Source organism: Manacus vitellinus, unplaced genomic scaffold, assembly GCF_001715985.3.
Source record: "Manacus vitellinus isolate BGI_N305 unplaced genomic scaffold, ASM171598v3 scaffold_0_pilon, whole genome shotgun sequence".
Lineage (NCBI taxonomy): Eukaryota > Metazoa > Chordata > Aves > Passeriformes > Pipridae > Manacus > Manacus vitellinus.
In genome coordinates this window covers 3,324,901-3,348,148 of record NW_021938789.1, presented here as the reverse complement: position 1 = coordinate 3,348,148, position 23,248 = coordinate 3,324,901, and the positions used below count along the sequence as shown (strand labels likewise).

The 23,248-nt window shown below is 38.5% G+C and overlaps 1 protein-coding gene across 1 annotated transcript in view; it reads right to left on the bottom strand.

Annotated features, from left to right (window-relative positions):
* ADD1 (adducin 1) overlaps positions 1 to 22,958 on the bottom strand; it is a 46,366-nt gene extending 23,408 nt beyond the window's left edge. Inside the window, exons 1-8 of the mRNA XM_018088839.2 lie at positions 22,914 to 22,958; positions 8,235 to 8,447; positions 6,820 to 6,982; positions 5,562 to 5,713; positions 2,254 to 2,334; positions 1,684 to 1,833; positions 584 to 727; positions 342 to 440 (exon numbers count right to left, since the gene is read on the bottom strand). Coding sequence (XP_017944328.1) covers positions 342 to 440; positions 584 to 727; positions 1,684 to 1,833; positions 2,254 to 2,334; positions 5,562 to 5,713; positions 6,820 to 6,982; positions 8,235 to 8,429 — 984 coding nt within the window. The 5' untranslated portion in view covers positions 8,430 to 8,447; positions 22,914 to 22,958. The remainder of the gene's footprint in view (positions 1 to 341; positions 441 to 583; positions 728 to 1,683; positions 1,834 to 2,253; positions 2,335 to 5,561; positions 5,714 to 6,819; positions 6,983 to 8,234; positions 8,448 to 22,913) is intronic.
* Between the last annotated feature and the right edge of the window lie 290 nt (positions 22,959 to 23,248).

The following is a 23,248-nucleotide window of genomic DNA, read 5'->3' as shown; positions in this document are numbered from 1 at the left end:
GTGAAAACAACCAAAAAAACCCCTTAAATTTTGACACAAATCCAGAAGAAATCTACTTAATTTTAAAGCTCAATAAATGAATATGCTGGTATAAAAGTTGTCTTGAGTCTTTGAAAATACCTGTTTTAATCAGAAGCATTTATCAAATTCATGGTTCCAGTACAAGATTTCAACAGTGCTGGTGAAACCAATGTTTTGGATGCCCTCACACAATGCAATGGCTTCACACATCATTGTGTTAGTTTAGATCAAGAGTTTAACCAGTAAAGTGCACAATTATTAACCTGTCTGAAGGTTAATACAGTAGGCTGTATTATTACATAACACATTAAAATTCTTACTTGGATCTCACAGGCAAGCACTAGATTATGAATATAGTAGAAAGCCTCCTCAACAGTCTCTCCAACTGATACTAAGCCATGGTTTCTGAGAATAAGGACCTAGAGAGACATTGAAAGAAAGTTACCAGCAGTAAGGCAAGAATTTTCTTGGTTAAAGAGCATTTGCTCTTGATTAAAGAACATACCTTTCACACACACACTGCCCCCACCCCTTTTCTGTAATTCTAGATGTAAATACTGACCTTGCTTTTAGGCCCCAAATTTTTCTGAATAACCACCTTTTCTTCATCATCCACTAAAATACCATGGTAGTCATGATAAGCTACTTCCCCAAGAGAAAGTGCTTCAGGTGAAATTGGTAAGAGACCACATTTCATTGCAGAAACCTGAGAAATATTAAAACAACTGACTTAATTTCTTGCAACAGAAAAAATGGAAAACCAGACTAATATAAGAATTATAATAAAAATATATATTTTTATATATTATATGAATCTATCTCTACAAGTACATACATAGTGGTCTTTGACTATCCTTAAAGCCTCTACTTATGATAACTTTTGGATTGGATACAAGTCATATTGATCTTGGGTCTGACTGCTCTTACATGACAGCAACACCAATATAAAAAGACTCAGAAAAATAAAATTACAACAAATCAAAACCCAAAATCAACTGCATTCTTCATTCCTTTCACTCCACTCAGTTTTTTCCCCCTCCTGCCTCCCTGCCAAAAGAACTTAAGTGATGAACTCTGACACATGTAATTCTGCAGCACTGCAGATAAAGTTAAAGAATATTTTTAAAAAGACTACTCTACAATTCACGATTTTAGGAATTTGATCATTTATCCTTAAAATGGTTGTATTAATGTGATTAATCAATTAAAAAAAAAATCCAACTGTGAACTCTGAAAGACAGTCACTCTCTCAAAACATTCCAAAGAGGCAGAATTGATTTGTAACTAATTGCTTCAATGAGAGATATTGGAAACGTTTCAAATATTTCAGAAAACCTTGATAAACTGTGTTTTACAAAACCAACAAAATATGCTAAAGCTTTTATGACTCACTGTCAAAAGATCTGGTCTTTCAAGGACACATATATGAAATACATATTTTCCAATCATAGAGCTCAATTTACTGTCTAAGCATTCAGGTTAAACAAATAACCTGCAAGTGAGGGGGATCTACTGATTCAAACAGAACCACATATTTGAAGACAGACTTAAAGTCTTTCTGCTCTTCAGAAAGGAAGTAAATCTATGATTAAGGGGACCTGGCTATTTTCCAGCTGGGAGAAGTGGGGGGACAGGACTGAAGGCAAAGCAGGAGGTGCTCACCGCTGCTCCTGCTGGCGTGTGGATATGGACGATGCATTTGACATCGGGTCGAGCTGCATAAATTGCAGAGTGCAAGGTAAAACCAGCTTGGTTTACGCCCAAGTTGGTGCTTCCACGATCAACTACATCTCCCTGAATGTTGATTTTAACCTGGGAATGAAAAGAATTATTTGCAGGAATGAATCAATACTCACAAAAATCTGATTTAATTCAGCATCTACTGCTGAAGCTCTAAAACCATAAGTCATCATTTATGTCTGAAATGCCTAATTTCAGACAAGCCTGACCCAACAGCCAGCACCTTTCAAGGGTATGAGATGATTCACAGTCCAAATGTCCTGGTTCTTTACAGGGCAGATAAATGGGAGGACACCTGGTGGTGAACATGGGCAAAGAAATCTCTGAGATACCTCAGCTGTACCAGAACCACGTTCAATAAAACTATTCTAAATATGTTACAAAGGAGTAAAATATTCTCTAAGATAGAATTTCAACAGTGATATATAGACAGACATATATATTCATACATATATGAATATTTTACAGCTATGAAAATTACTAATTGCTTACCAGACTAGATGCAGTAACTTCACTATAGAGGAGTCCAAAAGGTACAATGAGGAAGTGCTCTTGCTCAGAATTTACTCTGGCCTAAGGATAAAACCAGATTAAGAGTTACTAAGAATATTTTACTAAAGCATACAAGAAGGCCCCAAACCACTCTCACTTCCTGAGTATGGAATGGACAAGTATACCTGTAACATATGCAATATGACTCATGTGCTACAACAGATAATCAACACAGAGCACAGTTAATTAACTCATGTTGAACGAAACCAGATGGCAGGTACATGCCAGAGTCCTTCAGGTTGGTGGAATTTAGTAAACCCTTTAGAAAATTTAGTATCACCTGTGATAGGTGACAACTCACCTACTACGCATAAAAGAAACAATACTGGGAGAAATGGTGAAAAAAGTTACTTTTTTTAGTAGAATGAGTTTACACTCCAACTGTATTTCTACCCTAGTACGACATAAGGTATGAAATCAAAGTGTGTGAAAAAATGCCAGAATTTGGCCCACAGATCTAAAACGTCTTGATGCTGAGCAGGGTTTCATCATTGATGCTGGTTCCTGTGAGACACCTGTGAGTAGTACAGCAGTACTTGCAGATTTTCTACCAAGCATCCCAACCTTCACTTGTGTTTTTGTTCTCCTGTCTCATTCACACAATCAGGAGTTTATAATACAAAATAATTTTGGCTTCAAACCATTCACATCTTGGGATACATCCCTTAAAAGTCTCTAAACTGAAAAGTACAGGACATCTAGGTAGTTTAGGTGTCTCTCAATGGAGAATTAAAAGGCTTCATATGTTTTACTAGACATGTGAGACAACTCCCTACCTCACTGTGAGTCAACCCAGGTTTGGGTGGTTTGTGTTATGGTTTTGGGTTTTTTGTTTGTTTGTTGTTTGGGTTTTTTAAATTAGAAGTTATTTATGAGTTTTGCATTTTCCTGAGATACAGCTACTTTATGCTGCTACTACCCCATGTCTTCTACTACTTGCAACATTAAACTCATATATACTTTGATCTAATTATACTGCAGGGAAAAACAATTCTAAAATAAGTAGTTGATCAGTTGATAAGCTCCCAGTACAGATCTAGTTTCCTTTACAAACAGTTGGGAACATGCTACAGCATAAGAACCTTAAACTGAACCAGTGAAGTTAAACTGCACCTTTATGAATCACCAAAATAGTTCTTCATTACTGAAGTGTAAATGATCTAGAAAAACTCTTATTTATGCAAGACAAAGAACAGGAATTATTCAAAGCACCCCAAGAGCTAATAAGAAAGCTCAAATGCACAACAAACAAGCAACAAGACTCATAAACCACCTTGTTTTAGGATTAGATCCAATAAACAGCTCACGGCCTCAAAGCAAACCAAGACCTGGTGAATGATGTGTACCTTCTGTAAACCTGTTATCTCAAATTCTGCCTGACCCTGGAGGCACCCAAGTTTACTCTACATTACTGTACTTGACATGAAAACCCTGGAGGTACTCAAGTTTACTCCACATTATTATACTTGACATGAAAGCTCTTGATGCTCTGTAATTCTGCTTCTGCATCAGGACTGCACCAGTCTGAACAATTCCACACACAGCAACTGTCAGTGACTGACAATGATCCAGAAAAGCAATGATACTCCACCCTCCTCCCTGATATGCCCATATTGGCATACACTCTCACATCCTCACAATTCCTTTCTCCTCTAACACACAGGCTTATGACCCTCACAGAAGGCTGTTGTATCTTTTCTCTTAGTTCAGAAGTGCACTGGCAGCTTTTAACTTGAATGCAATCATCCAGTAATTAGAGCATCCACTGAAAATGAAAACCTGGAGTCAAACTCTAGCTCTGCATAAAGTGGTAGGCGTTCACCACATTCCAAAGGAGTGTCTTAGAACTGCTTAATGCATGGGTACACAAACAAGACTGTTTTGTAAATATAATAACCTTGTTCCATATCAGCTTCTGAAGATAAATTATATCTATCAGTCACCTTTCAGAAGGCTGTTCACTGAAGGAGTTTGTAAAAGCCAGGAGAACTATGACTTGGGACTGGATGCTGACAAACCAAGAGCTTTCCAGGACATCTGCCATTCAAAACTGTCTAAACCAGTTTCAGAACCTCACATTCCAAGCAAGTGCTTTGACTGTCTTCCACCTCAACTGGTATCACTTCTACTGGCATCTTCCTTGTGCTCCTCCCCAAAGAAAGCAAACTCGAGGCACTCCCCCCAAGTGACATGCCCTGGCCTCAACCCCTTTCCCACGCATGGCACTCTTCACTACATTTGTCTTCTTATCTGAACACAAACATTCCCAGGGCTGAACTTTACACTAGAAAGCCATCTCCAAACCTGCTTGCCTGGTAATCTTTTCACTGCATTAATGTCCCTTCTACAAAATCTATTCTCCTGTCACGTATGAAAAATCCGTGGGTGGCACAGAGTTGTTTACAAGAACCATTATGTTGTATATGTTCCCTTACAAAAGGAACCAAATGATCTCACCAACACTGCCTTGATCCTGTGCCTACATGTATCATTTATCAGCTTCATCTGTTCACAAATAATATGCTTTGAAATCTCAAAAAGCAGTAATAATAAGATTATCATGTTTCATTTTGACTGCAAGTAGAACTGATAATACATAAAGGACAACCTCTACTACGTAGAAAAAACCAAACAATTCAGCTCTGTTAGGACAACAATTGACTGGGCTGCACACCACAGCTGTGACTTTACTCATGAGTCTCATGTTGATCATTCTACTGGCATATAAAACCTCCTTGATTTGACCTCCTTGTCATTATTTTTATGGATGCCAATGATTATTCAGTCACAAAGAAAATTGTTGGCACGCTGCATTAAGCTAAGTATCTCGCTCATGTTCAGAAATACTACGGCTTCTTTTTCAAAAAGTTGGTACCTTGAATTATAAAACTCCACTGAATGACTAAGATAGTTTAGTACTTTGCAAGAAAAGAAAACTAAGAAATCACCTTGCAGAATAGTACATACAATTATTTAAAGCATTTAAGATACTAAAAGCCTGAGTCTTTCAGGAATCTTAACTTCATCATAAGAAGTTTCATGTACACTCTCTTAAGACTCTATTCAGGCTGTGGTAGCTGACATCCAAGCTGTTCCAGCTCTTACTGCAATGACAAGTCTTTTCACTATTATACTACTTTCAATGCCACTTGCTCCTCTTACACACAAAGAGAAAATGACAGAGGAGGGAAGCACTTCTCTTGTATGTGAAAACAATTGGTTCAGTTATCTGTTGATTCAATACTCACTGTTATATGATTGTAAATAAGCTGAGACCAGCCAAAGAGATCTGCTAATCTGTAGAAAGCTGCCAATTTACATCGTAACAACTTCTCCCCTTTTTCATAAGCGATGGAATCCGACCCTCTCAGATCATTCACTGGTGTTACCATGCCAAGACCTGGAAAGCAGAAGGGGTAAAAAAGCACAAGAGGGGTTGCATTCAGCATCAATTCAAACCTAACAACATGCCCTGCTATTAGAGTAGTTGTTCTTACTAGTTTATATCAGCACATTAAGCTAAGAAATCAATAACAAATTTTCATTACTATCACGCAATAATTTATATTACACGAATATAAAGACAGTCTTGGGGAGGGTTATTCAGCTTTGGCAGATGCAGCATTCATCTCCTTCCCTCTATCAATTAGTGCTAAGGTGACAATGCATTCCTCAGCAAAATATTTTTTCCCCTCTCAAAATAATGATTGTTTGTAAAATACATCTTCATTGGTAACAGAAAAATGTGACCCCAAATATTCCACTTTGTGAGATACATGATTCGGTATTCCTAACAAGGAGAATTACACATCTAAAAAGATGAACACAGGTTCACTTAATTAGGAAAAATTAAGTATAAGCCAGAGAGAGGAAGATTATGGTAAATACAAATACTGTAGTTCTAGTCACAGTGCAATTAGAAATGTGGTTAAAAGTAACTGTGATAAAGCAGAACCAGGCCACGCTACAGTCTAAACTAAAGATTTATTTTGGAGCACAGGCAAGGATTTATGTTATCTGAACACAAAACCTGTGTGTACATGCATTCGCACATTCTGGGTTTTGTTTTCCTTCTTTGTTTTGCTTGTTGATGTTTCTTGTCTAAAGCTTCACTTCACAGATGAAAGCTGCAAACAGTATTTCAATGGCAAAAATAATTAGTTTCTAAAGACCTTCACTGTTACCAGACTACTAATGAGCATTTTATTTTCCTGCAGACAAACCACGTGGTAATTAGCAATACTTAAATCTTTAAATTTTTTACTAGCACTGACTTACCAGGCTTAATTTTCAATTAAGATACCATACTTCAAACAGCTTTTGATATAAATTATACACACGAATCACACCGCATACCACTGTGGCATTTAGAAACTAATCAATTCATTTCGTGTTTGCAATGCTCCTGTGAGCAGAACAGGACAGCATTTGAACTTCACAGTACTTTTTATTTCAAAAAATAAAAAAGCAAAAGCAATTCAGCTCTGTTGGCTGAGGTGCACTCACTCATGTTCAGCGCTGCCATCCCGCCCTGAGGTGCCGCAGGGTAGACATTTGGTACGTGCGTCGTCATGAAATCCGCAATCTGCTGTAACGCCAACAGACCCGTTGGGTTCTTCCCTTTCTTAAACTGCTCCTGGATCATGGATTCCAGTTCTTCACAGAAGGCCTAGCAACAAGACATTGCATGTTGTAATGCATGTTGAAATGAACTTCAACCTTTCATACACAGCTTTTTTTTAGCACTGAGATGGAACCATCCTACACCTCTTCTGAAAAAGACCTCGGGGCAGAGTTACTGGGTACAGACTGTAACTTGAAAACGTTGCTCTCTGGAGGCTCCAATTATATGAGTCACTTGGGGTTTTTTCTTTAATGGAAATTCCAGCATTCTCTCTTCAAATAACACCAAAACTCATTCAACCTACTAATATGAATTTCTGGAAGGAGAAGAATGTACAGTCCGCTTGAACACAAAACATGAAAGGAAAAGAAAAGGAAATTTGTCAGCATGGCTCACAGGGAACTGATTGCCAAGAAGGCATTCAGAACACAGAAAGCAATGGCCATTGAAGTTTTAAAACATGTTTGAACAAGGGGTTGTTTACATTTGTCCTGGTTGTTTTTTCTTGATATTTTTTTTTTAGTTTATCTCTAAAGGCAAGAAAACAAGATTTTTTTTACTACTGCTGACAGCTCCTGCTTTTGACAAGAACACTGGGATTTGTACAGAAGGAGAAGTACATATCATTAAATAACTATAATTTTTAAGTGACTTATTATTATTTTCATCAATAAAATGGGTTGACTTAAAACAAAAAACCCTGTAAATTTACCACTACATCCCTATTCTGAATGAAGTTATGTCATGAAATGTTTTGTATCTAAAGTCACCCACCAGTTATTACAAAATGAACAAATGTTATGAGAGAAATTTTGTTTGGTGCACTTTCTCCCCAAGGGAACATCTTCAATATTAAATGTCAGTCTTTCATAGTTCATTATTGTGCACCTTTTCAGAAAGAGATACATAAAAATATTGCATATGTCTGAATCACACATGAAAAACCAAGTACAGGACAGACCTGCCTTGTATAAGCTATTCTTAAAAAGTGATACATTTAATCATTTAAATGAATACATGAAAATAAGTGCAAAAATGTCTTACAAGGACTAGAAAGAAAATACAAAAAAAAATGTTGATGATTATACAGAGAATTCTGAAAGTAAGACTGAGGAGCTGCTTTATGAGTAGATAGAAAAAATTCAACCAGACAGCATGAGGAAAAAAAATGAGGAAAAGCCAACCAGAGGAAAGAACAGATGGATCTAAGATACCACAAAATTCTCCAATACCATTCTGATATTGAAAAGAGACATTAAATTTATCACTTTAAAGATGGAGCATTTTTTTTTCTTACTGGGCTTTGAAGAATCATGGAGACTCTCTTCTTCTGTTCCATCATGTTAAAATCCTGGCGAAGGTCAGGTGCCATATTTCTCTCTCTCAAATATTCTGGATTATTTTCATCAACTCGATCAAAATACCTCTCTTTGTGAGGGGCTGTAGTTGGAGGTGGTGAAGTCACCACCCCCACACCAGAATCACCATTCATAGCACAGTTTTAAGGTACCTACGAAGAGGGACAGAAAAAAAGAATAATTATTTCCTTGCTTCCTTGATTTTAGAACTACATATGTGTTTCTTGTTTAAGAGTAACAGTTCAAATCCATCTGAAATTAGCATGGCTTTCCAAATACTAATTGTCTGTGAAATTGGACAGCAATATTATAGAGTAGGAGAAAAGGCTTTAATACATAAGATCAGGCAAGGAGGCTAATATTTATGAGAAGTCAAATATGCTCCATATGCAACACAAAACTAACACAAAAGCTCCCATTTAAACTATCTCCAGTTCTTTAAGTTGTCTGAACAGCCTGATTTTCAGAAGAGAGGAAGTCCTTCAAACCTTCTCAGAAACAATGATAGAAGTTCAAGACACATGAGGTCTAAACTCACTAGTTTTGGGGCTTTTTTGCTTATTTGGGGTTTTTTTCTTAAAAAGTTAAAGCAGACATAAAAATAATACTGCAGAAATCAGAATTTGAGTAATTATAGAAATTAGGACGTTACACATGTTCATTAATATGGAAAGTCAACCCCACCAAAACATGCTCGGACTGGGAACACATTTCTGGAGACAAACTCAGAAATGCTGACTTTGCAACCCGGGGCATTGTTTTTCACATTTATTTTAGGACCATTCAACAACATGCACATCACTGCATTAGTCTGTGGCTTTTGAAACCTGGAAAGCAGAGACACACACAGTCCCCACCCCTGGCCAGGTTCGTTTCAGTTTTACATGTTCTAGTCAGCAACTGCCTGTATCTACCAGAGAGGCTGAGAGCTCAGCTGGTATTGCTCATACACACCTCCTCCTTCCACTCACAAGAATCCCTTTGTGTAACATTATCCCACTTTTCTGGGCACAGCACTACAACCTTCATTCCAAAATCCTTTCTGGATTTTTTGAAGCCTTCCACTGACAAGCAACCAGTTCAATAAAGCCACCCTTGCAACACTTTGAGACTCAAACCTCCAATTCCTGGTCACCTGACATATCAAATTAAAAATAAGCTTTTGCAGTACAGTTTGGTTTTCTTTGCATATTGTACATGACTAAACAAATGTCACTAACACAAACTGTATTTCACTGAGCTGCAATAGGAATATTTAACTCTGAATGGCTTGCTAGTTCATCAAACTGCAATTATTTACATTATACACAAAATAAGCAAGCTTGAAACCACTTGCCATCATGACATTTAGCAACTTCATTAAGAAAATGAGCTGAGAAAAGCTAGCAGGTCTTTTCCTAGAGGTGGGAGACTAAATAAAGAGAACAAAATAGAGGAATCTAGCTCCCTGTCCCAGGAAGGTGAAGCTAAGACTAATTTCAATAACACTGATTTTGATTTGGGGTTCACACAATAAGGAGAAGTCCAATTTAAATAGTCAATTTTGTTACACATCTGGAGTTTTGCAAGGATTAGTACCATTAAAATGTGTTGATATTATCAAGCCATTGGAATTCTTTTTGCTATGCAGTAGGAAAGACTGTATATATCTTAAACAAAAATTAATCTTCTACATGTTATAACTAGTGAATTTTGATACACATGTCTATTATTCTGCTATTTTTAGATTTTTCTTAGGGACTCGTATTAAACTGTATTTGCTTGCGGATTTTAATTGGCTTAGTAATTTATTTCCATATTTATTAGCTAAAACCACTTCTGATGTGGATGCACACACAGGAAAGGCAAGTTTACAGACATTATTTTGAAACAAATCCACGGCAATGAAGACAATTGTCTACTTCAGGACTGCAGATTTAGGAGATCTTGTCCTCTTTAATTCTTACATTAGAAAATAAGTTTCAAAATTCAACTTTTTTTTTTTTCAGAATGAACAAACCACTGAATTGAGACAGCTGAACACAATGAACAAAAGTATTTTCCTTGACTCTGCAGAAGAGGATACTACTATGATAATCTATGTAAGCACTTAAGACACTCCAATTAAATGCTCAGTGATTTCCACCCACTGAGTTACTAAATAAACACACAAAGACATCTCTGCACAGTTTAAAGTACTTAATTTTAAAGTTTAGGCTTTAAACGTCATGGTTGATCACTGTTCTTTTTTTTTCTCTAAAGCAGGCTCATATACACATCTTCATTTTTTAATTACTAGCTTTCCTTCACCCAGGAAGAAATACAGGGTATAGCAAGAAGCAAAAATGCTTTTATCCACAAGGAAAACCTTTTAAGGTATTAGACCTAGAAAGTTTTAAGCAAGTGAAGTTATAGCAAAGCAGACACCTCTTCTTTGGCAGCTTCAGATGCCTAACACGCCCCTTCTAATTTCTCTTCCTCCTCACAACCTGCAGCCTGCACCATCTGCCATTTCCTACCTCAAAAACACTTTCGAAGGCCCATTAACACTTTACAACCCCTCTTCTGAGCTCTGTCACACATACTAACACCTCTACGTCCAGGGTTTTGTTGAAAAATGACAGTTTGCAGATCCAAACATGTCTTATTCTCTTACAGTAACAGCTTCACCAGCTTCTGCTTATCACAAAAAATCAGGGAGTTTAGGAACAAATACAAGGGCAAGACCACAAATAAAGACAGACTGAACCACTCAAGTAGTTCAGAATTTATCCTGTGTTCTGCTGAGCAGAGCCCCAAATGTGTCTTTACTTCAAAACCAAGTATTACAAAACTATGAAGTTCAAGCTCAGCACCAGCAGAGAACAAAAGCCCTCTCCTGCCTGCTGAGGCATTCGATTTTCAGACCACGTTTGTCACGTTGAATATGTGTATGCACAGTCTTATTTAAATTAAACTGTACACATGTCTGCAAACACAATCTTGCATTTAATTATTTACACTAATTCCATCTTACTTTTGGAGTACCAAGAGCTATTTCCAAATGAATGACACACATAATTACCTCACTGTTTCTTACTCACACTGGAAAGAAGCTGGTCCCTAAGAGGCAACATTAAAGTGGGATCACAGTATCTTGCCAAAGTTGCATTACTCCTCCATTCAAGTATAAGATGGCATTCAGGAAGGTCCTGGGAAGCTATTACTGCTTCACCACTACAATTTTCATGTGTAATTATTGCCACTACAATGTTTAACATTAAGTGATCATTTTATATCTGAAGTTAAATATCAGTTTCATACCTCAGTTTTGCAACCTCAGCTACCCAAAATTAATGGCAGCCCCATGCCAAAGTCTAGTAATTAACTGTTTTAACATAACTATATCAGTAATTGTTCATTTTAATGGCTGTCAGGTACATATGTTAAAGGTACTGACTTCTGAATTAGAAGCAGATGTGCTTGACAACATTTTGCACAAGCCACTGAAATTTATTTATGAGTTTCCTTGAAAAACCTTTTGGGAGTAAGGCATGATGAACTCCCCAGTAAGAGCTTCAGTAATATGGATACCGATAAATAAATAAAAGGAATCTGACCAGTGAAGCTGAACACACACTGGGGAACAGCCAATGGCTCAACAAACTGGAAGGTCACGCTGAAAATCACAACAGGCTGCCAAGGTAGGAAAAAAAAGAAAAAAAAAATGAAGACTGTCTTCACACCCACAGCACTCCAGTACAGACAGTTTCTTTCTGAGGTAGTGCACTGCAGCCCCCACACAAGATAAGCTGCAATGCCAAAGGACTTTCTGTCATGATAAGGGTTTGTATGCGAGAGCCAGTTCTAATGCAACTGTGTCAGAAAAAGCCACACCCTTAACTGAAAAAGCTGTGGCTGGAAAACCTAAGTGCACAAAAAACCCTTCTGTCAGAAGCAGTTATTGTCCAATACAGACAGAGGGAAGAGCATCTACTACTATGGGGAGCAAAGAAAAATAAACATCTGTGACAAAATCCAAGCAGCGGCTCACAGTAAGAGAAGCAAAGACATCCCTTCAGCTCATAAGTGTGTACCACAAACACTGTGGGGGTCAGTGCAGCAGCACACAGAGCCACCAGCCAGCTCCCAGAGTCACAGAACACGCTGGGCTGGAAGGGATCCACAAGGATCATCGAGTCCAACTCCCTGCCCTCCACAGGACCATCCCCAAGAGTCACATGTGCCCAAGAATACAATGTATTTCTCACCCGGGGGATGTGGATGGGTGAGCAAGTGCTATAAATAGGTTGTTTGTGAAATACATTCAGGAAAACAGCTTTACAAAATGTCTAGCTCATCTACAGATACTGAGCGCTGTTTACGAGAAAAGATTCTGAAACTGGTATTAATATTTCACATTACTTTCATCATTCAAAATGCCCTTCTTCCCCATACTCTTCTAATCCAACAGTTTCATTAATAGGAATGTTACTGAGTGGTGTCACAGTTAAGTTAAAAAAAAAAATAGAATAAAGTTTTAGAACAGAAATGCCATAAAATTTTTAACATTATCATTCAGAAAGAAGAAAAATCTCAATTTTTTTAAAACAACTTGCATTTCTCAGTACTCAGATGATGCACACGTAGTCAAAGAAATTTAAACAGGTAAAACAGTGAATAATACCCAATAAGAATCTACAATAACTTAAGGGCACATAAAAACCCCACCCTTAAACCTAAAAAATTATATATTTTTAAAAAGCATTTGGATTTGGGCTGGGATTTTATTGTAGTTAATAAACATACTTAAAACTTTAATATTAACCTCATTTTGATAGATGGATGTTGGGACAGATTTAAGTACTTCTGCCTCTATCAGTTCAATGTTTCTCACTGAACCCTCATCACTGAGTATTATGTGAACATTGGGAAGATGTAAAATGTCTCACATGTCCACCAGCAGGGATCAGCTAACTACATTTCTTGAATAAAACGAAGTTTTGCAATCATTTAAAGGTTGGCTTTGTTTTGTAATAAGTTGTAATGGGTTATTTTTTGCTCCTCCACACCCTGAGGAAATTGTTTTTTACTAGGGCTGCAGTCAATGGAATTTGACCTAAAGGCTCCCTGCCACTGAAAGGCTGAGCACAGCTCTCCACACCAACACAGCCTAAACTCTGCTGAGGCCAACTCAGAATACAAATACACCCTGAGACACAGGAAGAAGGTTGTGACAAGGGAACCTAAGAGACTTCTAAAAAATGTAAAATGCAGTGCTAATTCACAAGATAGCACATGTAAAAAAGAAAAAAAACACACTACAGTTTTGGGGTTTTTTTAAGTTCAGGAGTTATCCGATCAAAACCCTACAAAATCAAGTCATTTCAGAGAAGAAAAAAAAAAACTAAACAAAATGTGCTCTCTTCCTGGTAGCTTAGAGTTTCTCTGTACAAAATAACATGGGAGTAAAACACCTGCATGGGACCTTGTGCCAAATTTGCAAAGTAAGTGAGCAGCAAAATTCTCAATTGCTGATACAATCTCAGTCACCAGCAACAAAGATCGGGACACACCATTCCAGAATAGGTCACTTTTGAGACCTATTTGGACAACAATACAGTGATTTGCTTTGTATCCATTCTTTTTCTGACAGTTCTTTCAACAAGTTATCTCCTCTCACACCACAGCTATGCCACTAAGCCTAACAGAGGTGAAAACAGATTTGACAAGAAGTTACTGGGGAAGGGACGAGGAGGTAGCAAACCAAAATAACTTGTTTTCTTTCCTGTTGTGCAAGCAACAGTCTTTGAGGAGTAGAAGTCACCTAAAAATCTCCTGCAAGTGCCAAGTCAAGCAGTGTGATGGTAGTGGGAGGGAAGAGAGAGCTCTGTTTTGGATGCAAACAGAACAGGACAGGGAAAAAACTGAAAAAGAGTAATTTTATGGCCCAGGAAGGAGAGTCAGGGACTGCAGAAAGCTACAGAGCTGAAATTACTGCATGGGGAAGTCATGAGGTGACAGGAGGGAGGAAGAGGAAGAGGAAGGGAAAGGGTTGGGCAGCATTGGGGTGGGGCAGCAAGAAACCCAAGAGGTAAGTGAGCTGCTGCAAACAGACTGAGTTAGTGTGAAAATTGAGTTGGTGGGGAGATGGCAAGGAAGCAGAACATCCCTCTACAGAAAATAAGGTTTCATTATCACTTGGTGTCTGCAAAAAAATTTATAAGTTTACACTGTTAGCACTTCACTCAATGTTCTGATCCTTTCTGTATTTTTTCCAATTTTCATTTACTTTAGAATAACATTTGCCAAACATTCTCCTTAAAAAATTAGTATAACTTGGCAATAGGGAAATTATTTATGACTTGCACTACAATTGCCATCATCTCCAGTGAGAGCATTTTGGCACCAATGACACTGGATTTGTTCTTGCCATTTCAAATGTTTCCTACTGAACTTTTAAAAGGAAAAGCTGGCATTATCTTAGGAAGTCTAAGAATAAAGAAAGTAAATCCTGACTGTACTACTTACTAAACAGTGTACTTATTATCATGAACAATTATATTATTTTTGAGCAAATTTTCCCAGCTTCTCATCTTCAGAATTTCCTCTGCTCTTTGTTTTCAAACAGGAAAAGACTATTTCACGAACAAGAACAGTTATTTATCTTGTACTGAATGTAGGCACCATCATTTTGCTTATTAAGAGAGATGCTGCAAAATACTGGACTCTGAAATTTAGAGAAAACCAACACTAAGTTTATCTGAACAAAAGTATTGCATTTTATATTTGTAATATCAAGCTTTAGTGTCTATAACAACAGTTCAAGAAACAAACTGTGTTAGAAGGCAAGGAAAAAAAATAGACCAAGTCTACGTGAAATGCATAGACTCTGCAAGCAATTTTTTCCTATTTTCACCTTCTCTAAAACACTGAAATAAGAGACTCAGCACAGTGGGCTGTGAGTGTCTCAAGGCTACAGAAAAAAACTAGGCTTTCTAGGCTGCTGTGTTAAGAGAACACTTAAGGAGCCACCATGTAACTACATCAGGTGTAAACCAATGTAATTGCTGTCCAGCTTTACCAAAGCCAAAGGCAGCAGGTGATTGTTAAAGCCAGAGTAAATTCACAGCAGGCAAATCGTGCCAGACCAACCTGATCACCTGCAACAAAATGACATTTTCCGTCAATGAGGGGAGAGCAGCAGATACTGTTTAACAAAGCTTCAGCAAAGTATTTGACATTGTTTCCCACAGCCTTCTCCTGGACAAACCAGCAACATAGTGACTGGATGGGTGGCCTGCAAAAGGGGCAGGAAACCGGCCCCCGGGGTGCACTCAGAGGGGGGGCTGATCAGTGGTTTTAGCTCAGGCTGGCAGCCTGTCACAAGTGGGGCACCCCCAGAAAATGACAGTGGGACCCACATGGTTTGACATCACCACAAATAATCTGGATAATGGGACTGAGAGCACCACCACCAGGTTTGCTGATGACACCACCCTGGGTGGAGAGGTGGACGTGCCAGCAGGGAAAGCCACCTCTCAGACCAGGACAGGCTGGAAGAGTGAGCTGGCAAGAACAGTGTGGAGTTTAACAAAGTGTAATTCCCTGCAGCAGTGACAACACCAAAGAGCCCGGGACAGGCTGGGATCCCTTGCTGAAGGGGACCTGGGGGTCCCGGTGGACAACAGGAGTCAGCAGTGAAGCTGCTGCAGCAGTGAAGGCAAATGGGATGCTGGGATGCACCAGAGGGGCACCACTAGCAGAGATGGGAGATGTGACCATCCCAATGTACCAAGCGCTCGTCAGGCTGCACCTGGAGTATTGTGCCCAGTTCTGGTCTCCACAGCTCAAGAAAAGACAGACTGACTGGAAGGAGTCCGAATGAGATCCATGAAGATGATCAAAGACTGTAGAACCTGCCCTATGAGGAAAGGCTAAAGGAGTTAAGCCCTTTCTCCCTGGACAAGAGAATGTTTGGGTGGGGGCTCATCACACTTTTCCAGTATTTAAAGGGTGGCTGCAAAGAGGATGGAGGCTCTCTCCTCACAAGGAGCCACATGGAGAGGACAAGGGGCAACAGGTGTAAATTGCACCAGGAGAGGTTTTATCTTGATATAGGAAAGAACTCTTTTACACTGAGAACAATCAATCACTGGAACAACCACCCCAGGAAAATGGTGGAATTCCCATCAGCGGGAGGTTTTCAAGACACAACTGGGCAGGGTGTTAAATAATCCCAGGTAGGCTCCCTTTCCCACAACAGGCTGGCTCAGTTGATATTTCAAGAACCTTTTTAGTCTGGGCTGTTCTATGTTGTATGATTCTAATATAGCATAAGCCCACCTAAAATTTATGCCAGAATTTAGGTGGGCAGCTTCAGCTGGGATATTGTTAAATATATCTGTCTAAATTCTGCAGAAGTTTCAATATCTATGGCTCAGAACACATAATTCAGTCCTTGCAAACAGAACAGGAGAGAAATCAGCATTAAAACTACATTAGAAGCTAAGATACAGAGAGGTTACTTCCTTCCTTGTAATAAAGGATTAAAGGGCCAAGAGTTTCAAACTTTTAGAAACAGTAATCATTCAGCTCTCCTCCCTGACCTGGAAAGCATTGTATCCCAGAGACTGGACTCTGCAGGAAGCTGAGAATGACGCACAGGGAGGAACAGGCCAGCACACTGTGCTATCCCTCCCCTCACTGCAAGGTACAGCTGCAGCCCACGCTCATCACTGGTACCATTGTCATGTTTAACCCTCTCTAACATGATTTATTAATTTATGTTGGAAAGATCAAACTTCCAACAAACAGCTCATTCCAAGCTAATTAAAAATGGTAAGGAATCCCAATCTAAAAAATGGGACTAGGAATAGTATTAAGATTAAAAAAAAAAAAAAAAAAGAGATTAAAAAACCCTCTTGAAAGTGTTAATTCATGTCTCCTATTGACCAGGTCCCTGGTTTCTTCCCAGTCCTAGCCTTGTAAATTCCCTTTTCCTCTTCAGATCCTTTCCTTCTCCAATTTTCCTGCTAAGCAGTTTACACAACAAACAACAGAATAGCCATTTCTATCCTCTAAGAATTTGAGAAAGATAAACAGTTTCAACACCAAAATTACTTTGCTTTCACTTCTTTGACTTAGTAACTTAATGTACTTTTTCCATACACTTCTCATACACCACTTCTGGAGGCATTCAGTACATAAATTCATGAAAGATTAGGGACAGTGATAACAGAAATTGTAACACAAAATGTTGCACTGTTCACATAACAGAAAGAAACTCTCTGCATAATTATCTTAAACCACAGACACCTTAAGCTTTTCTGCTGAAATCCTAAAAGCTTCACAAATGTATCAGAACATTTGCATGCAAATGACAAAAGAGGATTTTCACCAATGCCTTTTGCATTTCTCCAGGTACAGTGTGCAAGTATGAATTCTGCAAGCTATCATATATTTTTCCACTGTTTCCACCAGAGAAGCACTGATGGTCACAGGTGGTAATGGCAGTGGAGACACTTTTCCTTTCCACTGCTTCAGTCTCTGTGAGCTCCAGACACTTTACAGTTCAGTCAAAAACTTGGGCTTCAGTGTTAAGGTTCAGAGCAGTATCATGGTTTTCAGATAAATTTATTTTATGAAGTCACTCCAACACTGAGATTAAAATCTGCATGTTGAATCTCAACTTAAAGAATTCCCCAAATGAATCCTCATAATTACACTGCCACATCCCACTGAAGCTGATTTGCCTGCAATTTTATTTCAGAAATCTGACTCCCAATTCAAATAAGCTTCTCACTTAATCCTCTATTTTTTACTTAATAATAGTGTAATATCACAAAACTCATTTTAACACAGCTAATGCAAAGGAGTACAAATGAAGACAAAAATTAAGCCAGAATTACTCAGTGCTGAAATGGTAAAATTAAAAGTGAATTTAGAAGCTGTCATAGATCACTACATAGGAATCACAAAGGTTATGCTGTGGCCAGGTGATCTACTGTATAGTAAAATAAACTAAAAAACAAACAAACAACACACAAGTAGAAAAATTACCTTCTTTAACTTTGAAAAAAACCTACTAGAATATTTCTGGTTTTCATGAGCACACTTCAGTAACAGACATGAAATATCAGAGTTCAAGGAAGGGCTTCAAAAATGATCTGGAGAGTAGAAGACTAATTTGTAGGGATCAGCAGCTTGACATATTCAGTGAACCAGAAAGATTAACTGGTCATAGAGGTGACAGGGCCTTTCAGTCCTGCTAACCAAAGTATGGAGACACTTAAAAGTTGGGAGTGAATAACAGACACATTTGCCCTTGAACAGAGCTGGAAGTTTCCCAACCATGTACGTACAATACTGAGTCCACAACTTTGCTTTGAAAATCTTCATAAAACACAAGTTCTAACCCAACTTTCAGAGTACTTCCAGTACTACCTGTCTGCACTGAGATCAGAGGCCCATCTGCCTCTCAAATCTATGAGCCTGCCCTTCCTTCTCAGGCTTTGTGAAAAATAAGTTCCACATGTACAATATGCTCATGTTTTTTGCAGCTTCCAGAGCACTTCTAGTCTTCCAGCACCTTTTTATTTTTTTTAAAGCATTTTTCTCTGCTGGTACGTTGGTGACAGCTGAAGACTGAATGACAGACTAACAGACAGAACCAAAAATCCTCCTTGATCCTTCTCCTACGCTCAGGTCAAACCGATCAGACCGACATCCAGGACAAATTTTCTGTCAGAACAGGTAGGATTCTTACTATTTTTAATGATCTTGGGCAGCATGAAGTGCAAACTCCTGAATGATTCAGGCATACCCTACCTGAGAAATTTCAGTTACAATTACTGCAGTTCCCAAACCCCTCAGCCTGTCTCCCTGGCTTCTTTGCTGCATTCAGCAGTTTACTCCACAGAAACCAACTTGCTCAGGTTAATGTTTTTTTCAAGTTAAGTTTAACAGCCTGTGGAATAAAAAGGGTTGCACTAGAGAAGGAGTCACTCTATGCCTTACTGACAATTTGTTGAACAGAAAACATTGGTGCCAAGTGCTTTTCCTGCCTGCTTTACTGTGACATTAAATTTCCCCCCCAATGTCACAGAGACTCAGCTACTCGGGCTATGCGGAACTGCACGAGAATGAGTCAAGTCACTAATTCTCACTTTCTTCTCCTAATTGTGTAGAAAGCATCTGAGACCAATGTAAAATTCAAATATTTTCCCACTATTAATATTCATGGATGGTGGCAGCAGCACCAGAAAATGCATGGACATTTATTTTTGCCATCAGGGTCACGAGTCCATACAAATAAAGAGGTTTAACCCAAATACTGCTTATTTTTAGGTTTCTGTGAACCCACATGCACTTCCCAAGCCTGACACCAAACATGCTCATAAGCCAGTGCCCTGAGATTTTTGAACACAGGTCAAATCAGATCACCAGCTTTCCAAGGGCAGGGACCCAGCTTGATCCAACAAGTATTTAGAAAGCTTGAGACATACTGATCAGCATGTCTGACCCAAAAATGAACACTGGCCTTAAACTGAAATTATAAAAGCTGCTAGACTTTTAATTCCAAGACTGAAAAAACACAAATGCACATACCAGTTTGTGAAACAAAGAACCACCAGTGTACTGAAGCAAAATTAGATGTTTACTTTGCCAGTGTAATTAATCAGGTAAGAAAATGCCCATAATTTCCATATACATGCAATTGAAATCAGATTTTCCTAGGAAACAACACACTTAAAGCCATAGAAGTGCCCAAATTCCTTAAGAGTACTCCACACAGTGCCCAGAAGGAAAGCCACCTGCACTTACCAGAGCAGAGCCCACCGCTGCTCCACAGAACAGCAGCTCCAGGGAGATGTGCAGTGGCTGCACCAGTGGCTTCAGACACGAATGAGAACTAGGTCAGGACCTGGGACCGAGGACAAGGTTTTACCATGGCCACTGCAAACCTGGGGGGGTTTCTGACACAGCAGTTCAACAGGGACAGCACCCAGCACAGGCTCTGCCCCACAGCAGTGGGGAGGCTGCAGCACCACAGGAGAACTGTGGAGTTCACAAGCAGCTTTACCAGAAGGCAGAAAACTCCAGAGCTCCTCTGAAGGCAGGACACGGTGTGGGTTGCAAGTTGTCTGAAGTGAAGTCACACACATCCTGCTGTAGATGCAGTGACAGGAGGAAAGAAAACCATTCTTCTTCCCTCAAGATTTTCTATTGACCTCAAGGCCAGCAAAACAGGCAAAATGAACAAGGCCCCTCCACTATGCAACTGGACCACAGTAACATTGTTTCACTTTACCCATAAGGTTTTATAAGTAATATTTCCTGATGGTAGTACCTATCCAGCATTCCCCTTCTTTTAAATAAAGGACACTGGACATTTTAAAATTATACATGAACATCTAATTTTATTAAAATGTTTGTAGGGTTTTTCAGAAAGATCATACTAGATCAGTGTCTGGGAAAAAACAGATTCCACACATACACCCAATTCTATCAGATACAAAAAACTGAAAAACTTATGTTTAAAATGTAAAATAACTTTTAATGCTAACCACTGTTGAAGCCTTCAAAACGTGCTGTGACTAACAAAAGCTCCTACAAATGACAGAAGAAATTAAAACTCATTTTTCAACAGGAACATAGATACTTCCCTGATACTTTAAAAATGCAAAATTTTCAGTAACTTTAAGTACTCACATCTAAAATATCAGTATTGTGACGCATAAAGGATCAACTCAGTGTAGCAGTGCACAGGCAAAGTGGCCCCATTTTGGCCAGGATCCAGTTATTTCCATGTAGATTGAATAGCGAGGGAGGAGATTCCTGAAGCGAGTTGGCAATGAACAGAACAATGCAATTTAACCCTTTGAACTACTCTGCAACAATAACTTCTTCCAGAACAGCTGGACGACACTTAGTATCTTTATTTATTTACAGGGGAGAAAAAAAGTAGACTCTTTTCCTCAGTTACACATAAACAGTAAAAACATTGCCTCTGACTTGTTAAAGCTACAATTTCACTTTATGCAAGCATGAGAGATATTTTATAGGTTTGGTTGGGTTTTTTAAAAGTTAATTTAGGTTACATGCTGGAAAAATCCCTTAACCTGGTATGAAGAATCTGTTGACTTATTTAGATACTACCTTCCAGAACAGAAGACATCCTAGGATAAATTATTAAATGGATCAGATACAAAAACACCAAACCAGGTCATTCTAGTTTTAAATACAATTGCATTGACAATGTTAGGGCAAATTTAAAAGCACTGTATTCCCAGGGTTCAAGTCAGCCACAGACTTTACAACAGACTGTAAAGGACAACTCCACACTTGACACTCTGAGTGCCCCAACCCCACAGAGCAGTCACAGTGAATCCCTCCGAGCTGCCTATGGACACACAGGAACATGGACACCAAGGCTCAGCTTGTTTATCTCACCTCCAGTGTGGAAAGGACCATACCTCAAGGAAAAAAATTCCATTTACTATTACTGCTCCTTATGAAGCTGAAACTGGAATGTTAAAAGAAGGGAGTAGGAAATGATTCTGTAGGGGTTTTACCCACAAGACATCTAAATGTGGAGTCTAGACTTGTTGCAGTTAAATAAATAAACATAAAGTTTTTGGATTTTTGGTTGTTGGTTTTTTTGTGTTTTGTTTTTTTTTTTAATCAAGAAAATCTACTAACAAGCTGAAATCCTAAAAACCAAGCCCATGAATTGTCAGATTCTGCTTTTCAGTTTATTCCGATTGTGGGATTTACGACGGAGTCTGGAGAAAGGGCTGCAAAACTGATACACTCTAGTTCAACTTCTTCATTCACCAGAATTTATTAAGCCTTAATAACAGCCCTTACACATCCTAATTTGGAGATGAGGCATTCTTATTCAAGCAAAGGTCAATTAAAAGTGCATAAGCACGTCAGTTTTGCTTTCCAGGGTGAAATAAGGTATTAGTATGTTCCTTACATATTACAATAAGGAACACTGTCACTAATGTTATATCGTATAAATGATATCTAATTTTGTTATGCTAAGGCATTCCTTTCATTAACTCTTCCTGTGCTGTTCTCTGCTTCTCCTCTGAGGTACAGTCTGGGAAAAAAACCAAAAGTAACTTGCCTATCCATCAACGGTAATAATTAGTTTTCAGAGAATTTGACTTACACCTCCTCTTTTTTTTTTAAGATGTTATACTCCATGATACAATTTTTACTTGAATCAGAGGTAGACTAAACTGTCTTTTTTATACAATATCCCATTTTGTTGATGGGTTTGTTAGACAAGGACATCATAAATCTTAAGTATGTTCTGGCAGCATTTGTTGCCATGCAAAATTATGTAATAACCTCCTATAATCAAATTTGAGAATTACATGAATTTCTTTATGCTTTTCAGGAAATGTTAAGTTTCAAAGAATTAGTGTAGCTGCTCCAAAAGATTATGAAAGTGCAAAAAAGAAGGATGAAGAGACTAAGTAACAGAGTGAGCCATCACTTGGCAACAGGCACAAGGTGAAGCCTCTTGATGAAGTCATGACTGATACACCTATAACTTTGGAGATTCTACAGCATATGCCTCACGAGAAAAAAAATCCTCCATTATTATGAGACTGCTTGGGTCAGATTTTTAAGATGGAACTAACCTGAATATTCATGACTAGATGCATGAATTCAACCATTTTTTTTCTGGTAGAGTATCCAAGTAAGTTAGAAATTGCTCCAGTGATTAGGGAGTGTGTTGGAACCAGCAAGTTTGATACATAAGCAGCACAAACATTGTTGATGGGTGTGTTACCAGTTCAAGCTAGAAGACTGAATCAAAGTGCATAAATAAGGTAGAGGCTAATATGAAGGCTGGAGATTTCAAGTAGACTTGAACTGGGCAGATGAGGCAGTAGAAGTGTTGAATTTTTCATTAATTTCTCCTTCATGTTCAACTTGGTCTTTTCTAGGTGGCGTCCCCCTGATTCTTCAATAG